Here is a 12,223-nt window from a genome sequence, read left to right on the forward strand (position 1 = left end):
AAGATCAGTTTCTGATTAAAGAAAAAATATTTCTAGAAATTCTTCAGACAGTGCGCATTAGGCAATGCCCTTGGAAAAGTTCCGATACTAACGAAAGTTTTGGCAAATTGGTTTCCCTTCCGTTCATATTATTTTAAAGGAATTCAAGAGAGAAAAAATAGCTTCTGGCATATTTTCGAAAAACCTCCGAATACTTTTTGTGTTTGTAACGTTAGTCAATGCGGAAGTGCATGGATACAGAATCGGTAGAACCATAAAAAGACGAGACACTCCATAGAATTTTATCTGGCTTCCACAGCCATCCTTCTTTGTGTTTCGCATATCCGTGCCCGTGTATAACGTCCAATCAATTATATGCCTTGCCCATCAAAGAGAATTGTGCAAAAATATATTCATCTTTCTGCATGAAGTAGATAGAGGCGTACGCATCCACTTAGTTTCATTACGCAATGCTCTTCATATCTTTTAGATAGGAAAGAGCAATGGGGGCAATTATAACTAAATGAATTATTTGTACGAGAGTAAACGTGGAAGGCCAATAAAATAATTATTACACGAGCATAAGTGCCTTCACAGCGGCTTCCATTGACACGAGCAAGCTCTTAAGTCTTTAAATATCAAAAAACGTGAAACCATGAGAAGATTGACAGATATCACTATAAGCAGTAAAGCTAGGACTTCCAGGGCCGTAACTGCCGATGAGGCAGACGAGGCAACTGCCTCGTCTGATTTTTTGGCAAAAAAGAAAATAAAATTATATAAATGTTATATTATAGGATATATGTTTAAAATGAAGACAAGCACCTTTGTCTTTGACACCATATTACGATTCTTTACATAGTACAAATGAAACACAAACATGATAAATTGGGATTTAAAAAGTGTCATTTTCAGTCGTAAAGTCAATCGGCGGCCCCCAATCCCCTGCCTCCCCTGATTTAGAACCCTACTTACGGCCCTGACTTCAAAAATGTTCTTACATCTTTGATCATTAATATTTTGCTATATCTAATTACTGTGTTACCTGAAATTGGTTTCTCCTAACCACATGTTCCAACTTATTTTCTTCATTTCAAGCAAATGAATCCAACATTGAAAAAAGGCCTATAACAATAGAGATAAAGTTTTCTATCATGTGTTCCACATTTTCGGAAAACTTTAGAACATGTTGAAATATAGAAAAATAATTTATTTACAGGGTTTATTAACAAACTGCACTAACGATAAGACAACAATGAAAATATATCTCAATCCAATTATCACAAACAAGCATCCAGTATATAGTTTATTTAGTGTCAATGTTTTATGTACATGTATACATAAACCTATAATATTTACTGCTAAATGAGTTCGACAACAGGTTAGTAACCTAAGATGATCATCGAAACGTGTCCTCATCATCAGTACTGTCAGGAGCAGGAGCCACACATGGTTTGGGTTAAAAGAATCCGGATGCAACACTACATTTAACAACAATGGATGATGCCAGTGCCAAAAGGATCACTTAGCCTGAACTTGTTTTGTCTAAGAGTAAGCTCGATATACAGTTGTCTTAGACCTTACACTAACGTACCACTCATTCGTTTTTACAGTACAAAATGCCTGCACCGGATGCCGAAGGATTGGGACCGGAAATTCAGGATAAAACTGACGGGTCTATCTGTGTCCAGTACCATCCCAACAAAAGCGGTCGACATGAAGTACAGATGTGTTACGAAGGCTGTGCTGTGGAAGGTGAGAAAAATGGAAGATTGATCAACAATAACGAATTGCAATATTATTATAACTATAAAAAATGATAAGTGTTGATAGTGATTGCTGTATTAGTCGCCTCTCTGAGTGTATTAGTGACCTCCGTGAATGTTATCGATGTAGGATCTGAAGCCAAACAAAATACATTTAGTGTGACCGATAATAGATTTGCTCTAAAGCATACCAACTTATGCATGTTGCAAAGAAAGAGCAACTAACACAATCTTTAGTCATTTGGGTTGAAGTTTAGGAATATTGTATATCTCGTACAGTGATCAATTACACACACTGAAAATAACCAAATTTAATGTTTTACAGAGATAAGATTAACATTAGTTTTACATCGGTAATTAGAGTATTGACAGATTGATTGATTTTAGCTCACCTGACCCAATGTTACATTTTCAAATTCCACTCGGGGCAAATGTTAACAAAAATTGGCATGTAGGATCTTGGGAATAAAATGTGTATTTCATGGTCCCTGCCCCTTTGGTAAGGATCGTGACCTCGAAGATTAATACAATCTTTCGATTTTTTTTCCCTTTTGTGTGTAGTTATGAGATGCAATGGATCTTTTATCGGAATAGTAAAATTAAGCGCCCCATTTCAAGTCAGAAATCCAGGCCTCGGGATGTATTTATAATTTTTACATGTAAACGATAAACTGAATGTACTGTTGAAATAAGCAAGTGGGTACCTACCAAAACGGAAATTCATGGCCACTAGCGGTTCAGACCTTAGGACAAGGTCATCTTAGATTGCCAAATATTTTCTTTACTGCTGGAACTGTACCCATAATCACAATACCCCTCCACAAAAATGTTGAAATACATTTCCCCCGGTATAAGGTGTCGAGACTCCAAGAAGAAACCAATATTATTTAAAATAATTTATTTGATGTTAAAAATGCAGGAATGCCATGAAAATATTTTAGCTGTAAAAGTGATGACAACATTTTTTCTCTCTCAATGGCATAGGAATATATATCAATTACTAATAAAAACATTTATTTTGTACAAAAACAAGAGAAACTTGATAAACCGCTTTTAGTGTAAGGAAATATATAAGGAAGAATTATTGTCTTGCACGGCAATAATTATCTAATCACCAAAATTACATATTCATGTGCCTGTTTTTAGGTTAAAAAGTGTTTGAAATAATTAAATATTGGTGTTATCACTGAAATCTACAGTATAGAGCAATTTTCATTGAATTCAACTTTTGGTGACAAAATGACAGCGTGTGAGGGACAGAGTTTGTGAATATTTCAAATCAATAAAATAACAACTACCAGAGAGCTAGCCGTCATACTTCACGCATGTTAATTACTCCTGCAGCTTTTGGAATCACCGGGTTTTTTTTCTATTTGTCAAAAAATTTGTTTGAGAAATAGATTTAAAAATAAAACTGAAGAATTTCACATGGCTCGAGAATGTTGCGTGTTCATTACTAATGTCATTTAAAGTTAAGGTCCTTGACAGGAAAAAAGTATTCACGTTTGTTCTGGTAATGATTTTCGACTGGAAAAATGTAGCGACTCATTCGTTACAAAATTAGTTGCTTTTGAGGGCACATGCTTGTGTTTTATCTAACCCTAAGTCATTTGGACAAGGTCAAGGAAAACAATTTTTATATTTTCAAAATTTACACATAAAAATGGATGGCATGAGGTCTAACAAGATGAACATGCATGGATAAGTACAACTACCTAAATGATGCATACTTTGACTGATATTTAACTAGTTCATAACGAGAACGATTCATTAGAAGTGAAACAAAGGTCTAAATCAAGTTTACCAAAGATGATAAATTCATTTAGGTTTCGTTCACCAGTCTCAAATCAAATACTGTGTAAATAGAAAGATGTTCGACCAAAAACAGATTCCGCTGAAAATATACAGTTAACACTGTAGTCAATCGGAACTCGGGGAGGTGTTTACAGTCTGTTGGAGGCACGTGATTCCCGCTCTTTTGGCTCCTGAAGTGGAATGATGACGGAGTGCCAGATACGTTTTCCTGCAACTGACTGTTTGAAACATTTGTAAGATTGATAACTGTTACTGGAAATCACCTCCTCCGGAAAATGAATTATCACCTAGATAACACGGCCTGCTCAGCTTTGCTTCCGTCTGTAGAAGAGCAAAATCGTTTTCCATCGGTTTTTATTAGTCTTTTAAAAGTACAAGTAATTTTTGAATTCATTTTTGCACTTTCAGTTAAATTGTAATGAGACATGATGATACTTTTTGCTACTGGCGCAAATGTAGTTTAAAACAGTAGCAGTTTCCATAATTTGTTTGTTAGGAAGGAAATTATTGATATGAATTGCGTAATCGTATAAACAGAAATCCAGTGTGTGTCAAAGCCGAGATTAAATTCCACAGCTGATCTTGCAATTCATTGTAAGATAATTTCGGTATCTCACCGTATGTGTTAACGTGATATCACACCGCATCTCGGACCGAACTCTCGCTCTCGCGTCAATAATATCGTCTTATCTTTTTTTAAGTTATGACGCGACGTAGTGGCATACACCCAAATAATATCTTTCCTACAATCTTGGTGATTCAAACACTTAGATGAATTAAATGGTTTCATAAATAAAAAGATATACAAACGATCGGTAGACACGCGTGGCTTATCGAATAAACCCGGAATCCCCGCTAATTTTAAAATGAAACCCGTGCCTTACACTAATAACCGAACACCGAAAATCAACTAGCCACAAAATGGTGAAATGCTGTGAGATAAAATAAAATTCAAAGAATGAATTGCTATCTAATCTGAGAGCCTTGATCGTCCCCGAAACTTTATGGAAAATATCAATAGAATATAATGTTGGGGTGGGTTTTTTTCCCGAATTCTTGTCACGAGACTGTATACACAAACCGACAATAAAAAGTAAAATAGCGTGTAAATATTGCTGGATCATGTTAAAGTTGAGGCTTTTTAAGAATACAATTTGTGGTGTAATTTTAAATATTTTTGATCTATGATGGAGGTTGTCATAATGGAATCCATCCAAATGGTTTTATTTACATCTTTGCTATGATTTACCTTACCGGAGGCAAAAAATGGTGGATCGGCAGGACGGAACAGTACAGTGTGTTTATACAACATCAATGAGGCTTTTAGCCGTGTTGTTGAAATAAAACAAATTGTTTATTGTAAACAAAAGATTTGGGATGCTGGTTTTGTTGAGCATAATATTTCTTGTATTGCGGATCAAGTATTTTACGGTCACATCAAATCATCTTCAAAAAAGGCCAAATTTTATGATACTGTTTTATATGATAATCATGGGTCTTCACATTCCTCCCACGGTAGTATATGTTTATGATTACATTCAATCACTTTCAAAAACGAAAAGGCATGGTTCTTGCTGTCTTGAAAATACTACTGATCCAATTTTATAGTTATCATCAGAATTGGCACTTAGATCTGTTACAAAACACAACGGGAATAATTCCCACAAAAACGCAATGTAATAAAACTAACATAATAACATAGTAAAGAACCTATTTATCGTGATCCTGTTTACAAATTCAAATACCATAGAGCAACCAAAGAAGATTTGCATAACGTCGAATTCAGCCTCTCAGCACTGAGGCCATTTTGGTATAAAGAGCTCTGAAAGCTCTACAACGTCAACGATTTGGAACTGGCATGTATCATTTTTCGTCTAAAAATAACATTCAAATTTACCATTGACATTTTGGCCATAGATCACAACCATTAAATCTTGGCAGGCAACTATGCAACATTTCACAAAGTTTTATGTTAGAAAACATTTTGAAAGAAATAGAATTTTTTGTTCTTGGAAATTTCACTTGTTCTAGAAGCCCTATTTTACAAAGCCTGACTTCTATGTATACAAGTCTTTGTGAAGCAGGGATCCCAGTAGATTTGCAATTTTCTTTCTAACCTTGCTGCGTTCTAATAAAAATAAATCGCTCTCTGGAGAAAACGTCTGTTTCTATGTCTCTATGTTCAATGCTAAAATATACGGTTAAAAATACAAATCCACCAAGAAATAACATTTTTTTACACGTGGCATATTATTAACTGCATGCAAATCTGAATCATTGTCAACTGTTGACTCCAATGTACCTATCAAAATGTATAGTTTCATACAAATGTATCTAAAATATATGACTAAATCTGTCATACACAATTCATTTCATTCACCTTAAATCAATACTTGCTCTTTTTACGTGTATCTCGTATATTGTCTTCATTTTTATATATTGTATATCGAACCTCATGTACCATAAAGTGGTGTGTGGGGATATATTGAACTTGAACTTGGAGTTTTACCGATGTGTTTTAGAATAGTCGGTCCATCCCATTCAAACATTACATTAAAATGAAGTCTATTCTCAAGTTACAATAAACTTTTTTTGTCAAGTTGAAAGAGTTAATATCCATCTTGAGTTCCTATTCCTAGAATCATATAGCATTTACTGTCTCTTCCAGGAAGTCCTTTTTCCTGCATGGTCGACCAGATCGATGGCAGCTACGTCACAGCATTTGGCGCTGGTCTCGTCGGTGGAATGAGCGGTCAAATGGTCAGCTTTACTGTCACAGCTAAACAGGGTAGCCTCAGTAAGTATCAGACCATTTTAGTCATATCTAGAAATTCCAATTTAGAATGGATACTTTCTTCCTCTTGGCAAGAATTTCCTAGAGACTAAGTAGTGAAAGATTTCTCTGTAAATTCGGTAAAATATATTAAACATCAACAATGATGATGACCAGACACATGCGTTTGACAAGATACTTGTAAAATGTCATCATATTCATTGTCTTCTTGAAATGGTGTTATCCCCTTCGTTCTATCATTATTAAATAAAGATATTTAGTCTTCAAATGTTTAGGTTTCACCTTTACCCACCCCCACCCCAGATCTGATCAATTCATCCATTATCTATACATAATTCACTTAAAGTCGTAACGGGGTTAGTGCCAAAGTCCCTGAGTCAGCTCTGTGAACTAGATCTGAAAGTAGATGCATTGGAGGCACTGGCCGCTAAGCTAATGAACCCTAAAGTGATTATCTTCCGTTCTCATAGAGTACTAATTCCTTCCGACTGAGAATGTTACAAATTAAGGGACGTAGTAACGCTACACTGAATATGCGAAGACGTCGATCTATAGTGCACAAGCCGCGGATCACAACAAATATACCGTATGTTTTATATGTAACAAAACAAAAAAATGGGCTTCAAAACGAAAACTATGGCAAACGGTGCGAAAAAGTATTAAAGAATGATATATTTTCTTTCATATTTTAGCATTTTATGTATTCAAGTACAATCTAGCTAGACCGTAAAATGGGGAACCGAAAAGTAGAATTCAAGATAATAAAACACCTGCACATCTTTTTTATATCTAAGCACTATAAACCATGTAAAGGTTTATATACGCTCGTTTACAATGGTATGAGCAGGTAGAATCGCTTGACAGATTTCCTGATGTTGAAACACTGTTCTTTGATTATTCTCAAGTGATTTCAATTACCTTGATATGGTTTATGTCATACCCTGTATATATTCGCCGTCAGAAACACACACGAAGACATGCACAAAAAACTCTCGTTTTTTCCCCGTAAATCTGACAAACAGCTTGAGAGTGCACTAGCAAAAAACACAACTACAGGAATTCTTGAAAACACGCAAAATTGGTTTTAAGTACATGTACTTTAGTTCCTTTAAATAAACACTACAATCCAATCGCCTAAACATTCGTTCTCGAAGATACCATTTCTGATGGAATTCATTGTAACATTTTTGTTGAAATTAGGAGAAGGTAGTTATTATTAAGTTCATATATTAGTTTCTGCAAGAGTTTTTAAAAAAAATTCAGAGATTTATTTTCTTTATCTGGATCACACACGAATGATACAAAAAACGAAACAAAACTATAATATATTTTCTTGTTCAAAATACATTTGGTATCATACAGTAATGATATCAACTACACATACATATTTAAAGGTAAACTGGACGTGAAGGTTGATGGTCCGACAAAGACAGAGATTACCAGGAAGGACCTGGGAGACAAATGTGATATTTCCTTCCTTCCTATGACCCCTGGTGTCTACAATATCATCATCAAGTATAACGGAAAAGAGATGAAAGGATCTCCCTTCGTTTCCAAGGTTTCAGGTAATCCCAACACCCACATGGTTGCGCGGCAGCGATCTCACCAAAGCTTGATATAGACAAGAGTACTAATATCAGACAATACCATGGATATGAAAAATGACAGTGGTTCTCCACATGCACTGGCTACAAACCCTGTACATCATTGATATGACAGATATGCCAACATTCTCCACTATGTATTAATTAGTCTATACTTATCCACCATGGAAGTACCAGCTACATAAAAATGTATATCAACCCTACATATTCAATTTCACTCAAACTAGCTCAATGTATAGAAAGTTTTTGGATTCACTTATAAGTAGAGGAGATATCGAATTCAATCGCAAATAAATTATTGATGGTACAAAGTAACTCAATTGATAGACCACGTGCCGCCATTTGGCAGTTACGGAGTTGACGTTGTGCTGTTGTTGTGTGTAATTCTTCCTATCCCTTCACTGCAATGGACCAAGTTAGAAATGTTTGTTTCCTGAAACATCATGTAAATTACTTAATATATAACTTTATAAGTAAATCATCGATATGGTTACATTCGAAATTGCAATGAGACATTATAGTATGCATAATGGGGAAATTTTCCAATTCCTCTAAACGATTTTTGACAAATATGAATTTGATTGGATCGAAAATGTCTGTGATGGAAAGGAAACAAACTTTTAACTTTGGTTTTTCAAATGTTATCCCATCATATAATGCCATTGTACATCTTTTACCCGTAGTTCATGAAAATGGTTTGCCTATGAAACCTGGTAAGTCTTCAACCTGGCTGTAGTTTAGTGTACTATGTAGTCGATGCAATATAAATCTACTGAATAGAACAATACGTAATCTAGAACTCTGGTGCCGACAAAATAGGTGTCTTTTTATTTTTGCACATATTCTAATAATACTTTATTACTAAGATATTGAATGCATTCTTATCTCAGAAAATTTATTAAATATTCAGCTATATAGAGAATGGAAGCATTCAATCTTTTTATTTAAGTTCTTTGCATACTCGAGCAGTTAGCTTTTGTTATGTCCATGTTGATGAGGATGTTTTTTAATCGAAATGTAGTTTAGTTTTAAAATATATTGATCTAACTGAAGACAAAATAGAAAACTTTAAAGATGAAAACTATACACTCGGTTGGAGTAGTTTATTCACTGAAAATCGGGAGATCACAAGTTCGATACTCGTCCTCGGTCGAATCAGACCGAAGACTTCCGTGTACTAAAAGTAACTGATCTTTTGGATAAGAAAATTAAAAAGCTGTTATCAAATAAGTCATTTGCACGATGAAGAGCCCTCATGGTATTGACATGCCACAGTGCAAATAAGATCTCCCTAGTGATGTTGAAGAAAACATTTAAAATGTTCCCAAATTAGACTTAAAATGGTTGATATATACCATTCTAAGAGTTTTGTGTCTCTGTAGATTTTCAGGTCTTTGCACATCGCAGTTGCGCGGAATACAAGCCAACTTGGAAAACATAGTAGATTGTTGAGTATTCGAAATTACGTTACAACATGACCACAACCATGTACAGAAAGAGCACGCAGTAGCCGCGCTATTGTTTCGCCTGCATAATTGTTTTACTGTTTCTTCATAGTCTGCTCTCATTTCTAGCTGTTGTTTTATACTAACACGCTAATCGAGAAGCCAAGCATGCATTAAAGAGAAGAATGACCGCTTGATCATTGTCTACAGGCAGTGAGGCGAGTTGCATGATCGCAAAATAAGACTCATCCGGGTTTTATTGCAACCAACTCTCTAGAAGCCGAAGTATATCACCCAAAGGTATATTGCATTCTCCTCTTCCTTGTCTTTACACTGTACATCATTATCTTCAAACATGTTTTTAAGTTCTAGGAATTCTGTAGTAAGAGGAATGACAATTATTAATGGATTTTGAGAACCCTGTGTTTCTGGCTATTAGTTTGTGTTAATTTAAGGTGCTTCTTACTGTTTTTTTCTGAATATCTGGGGTTTATGATAGAGATATTGAGGCCAGAAGGGCGTCTTTTGAGTGTTATGTGATCATATCGCATAACATATGGCATGGAATTCTTTCATCTTACCATCTATCGTCTAGATTATCACAAAATAGTGTTAAAGTACACCGTTAATATGATTCGAATGAAAACAATATCCAACATTTTAAATAAAATCTTACAATATCTCGATTGATGGTGATCAAATGTTAAAAAACGATCGATCTTTAAGATTCTAACTTCGATGCCTAATTCAAAGCAAGAAAGCAAGGATTTCTTTCAAGAACTTTGAGAACAGTCGAGTTTTCCTCTTACTTTTTTTCAACATTTCTGAAACAAAAAATGATATCCAGCATTATTTGAACACAGGTGAAGGAAGAAAACGATCCCAGCTTTCCCTTGGAAACAGCAGTGAATACTCCCTTAATGTGCTGGAAACCAACGTGGTTGATTTGGTGGGTTCCATTAAATTGCCCTCGGGTGCAATTGAGCCCTGTCTCTTGAAAAAGGACTCCGAGGGACATCTCTGTGAGTAAAATAGTATAATCATTGAAGCGATCACATATTACATTCATTCATTGTGGCTTCAGATATATTGGAACCTTTTAAATCAAAGTACTGTAAGCTAGGCTTAAAATTTGACACTTAGATACTCACTAACCTTAAATCCCTTGTGGATATTCATATGCTTCATAAATGGTTCAATAACAGTAATTTGGAATTTAAAAAAATATATCTTTATCCTGATTTTGGGGTTATTTTTTGCTGAAAACAATAAAGAAGAGTAAGAAAAATTAATGTCAGTTTACATAAATGATGATAGCCAGTTGATAACATTGGTCACGATGATGATATGTCCTCCATCACCAAACCAATATAAGTAATCTTCATGTCAAGGGCATAAATAAAAATTTTCGAAATTACTTTGTTGAAAACCCCAATCCACTGAGTCATGATATTGCTTACAAACAGGCGTTGGTTCATTTGCGCCAAAGTCCACTGGAGATTATGCAGTTCATATTTCTCGTGATGAAAAACCCATAAAAGGCAGTCCTTTCCACATCAAAGTGGGCGACAAGGAATTGGCCCATGCTTCGAAGGTGAAGATAAATGGACCTACAACCAAAGCAAAAGCCAACGAGCCAAACACATTGGAACTAGACTGTAGTGAAGCCGGTAAAAATTATTTTTCAATATTCAGCTTAACCTGCGCTAAACGTTAAAAAGATGCACAAACTTGAGGTGATGAAACAATATCCTGTGACAGGTTTCTGTCAATTAACAATACAAATATCACAATTGTCTTATTGGTATAATAATTTTTGTTTTCCAAAAAATAGATACTATAAAATGTATGCAATAGTACGTCTTTTGAAAAATTTGCTTTGTATTTTTGACCATGCAGGATATGGTGGCTTAAGCATCGTTATAGAAGGACCACATCGTTCGGAGATTGAATGTAAACATTATGAAAACAGAAAGTATGCCATTTCATACAGTCCTCACGAACCAGGCATCTACATCCTTAACCTTAGATTTGCTGACGATCATCTTCCAGGTATCAATAAGATAACAATCAATACGCAACAAAAGCAATAGTCAATACAGCACAACAACAACAATCAATACAGCGCAAAAATAACACTCAATACAGCACCAAAAAGTCAGTGCAGCACAAAACAACAATCAATACAGCCAAACATAACACTCAATACAGCACCAAAAATATCAATACAGCACAAAAATAACACTCAATACAGCGCAAAAATAACACTCAATACGGCACAAAACAACATTCGATACGGCACAAAAACAACATTCGATACGGCACAGAAACAACATTCGATACGGCACAGAAACAACATTCGATACGGCACAAAAACAACATTCGATACGGCACAGAAACAACATTCGATACGGCACAAAAACAACACTCAATACGGCATAAAACAACAATCGATACGGCACAAAAACAACAATCGATACGGCACAGAAACAACATCCAATACAAAGCAGATGTTGTATGTGGGATTAATTTGAACACAATTTGAATACATCAAGAATTATACACGGACGAATAAATATCGGAGTTTAACATTCGGCAAAGTTCAGTTAGTTTTATTTGAATTAACTATTCATCAGTTAAGAAGCATGGATGAAAACTTGTCTTCTATACTCCATCATAGGAAGCCCCTTCCTGTTACAAGTGGAAGGAGAACCGTCTGGACGTATCAGAGAAACCGTATCAAAGAACATGGAGCAGGCCGAACCTGTTAAAAAGAATCAGCATTGTGAATTCTATCTTCAAATTCCAGGTGCTTAGAAA

General features: G+C 35.1%; 1 protein-coding gene across 16 annotated transcripts in view; it reads left to right on the top strand.

Annotated features, from left to right (window-relative positions):
• The window catches only part of LOC125668804 (filamin-A-like), a 32,392-nt gene that overhangs the window by 13,172 nt on the left and 6,997 nt on the right, over nucleotides 1-12,223 (top strand). For 8 of the 16 annotated variants that reach the window (XM_048903231.2, XM_048903233.2, XM_048903232.2 and 5 more), the window contains exons 2-9: nucleotides 1,593-1,734; nucleotides 6,229-6,357; nucleotides 7,749-7,919; nucleotides 8,642-8,671; nucleotides 10,267-10,425; nucleotides 10,870-11,073; nucleotides 11,303-11,455; nucleotides 12,084-12,212. In XM_048903231.2, the coding sequence (XP_048759188.1) occupies nucleotides 1,593-1,734; nucleotides 6,229-6,357; nucleotides 7,749-7,919; nucleotides 8,642-8,671; nucleotides 10,267-10,425; nucleotides 10,870-11,073; nucleotides 11,303-11,455; nucleotides 12,084-12,212 (1,117 nt within the window). The remainder of the gene's footprint in view (nucleotides 1-1,592; nucleotides 1,735-6,228; nucleotides 6,358-7,748; nucleotides 7,920-8,641; nucleotides 8,672-10,266; nucleotides 10,426-10,869; nucleotides 11,074-11,302; nucleotides 11,456-12,083; nucleotides 12,213-12,223) is intronic. The other 8 variants (XM_056163143.1, XM_048903234.2, XM_056163142.1 and 5 more) reach the window with 1 other exon arrangement.

Source organism: Ostrea edulis, chromosome 4, assembly GCF_947568905.1.
Source record: "Ostrea edulis chromosome 4, xbOstEdul1.1, whole genome shotgun sequence".
In the NCBI taxonomy this organism is placed as follows: Eukaryota; Metazoa; Mollusca; class Bivalvia; order Ostreida; family Ostreidae; genus Ostrea; species Ostrea edulis.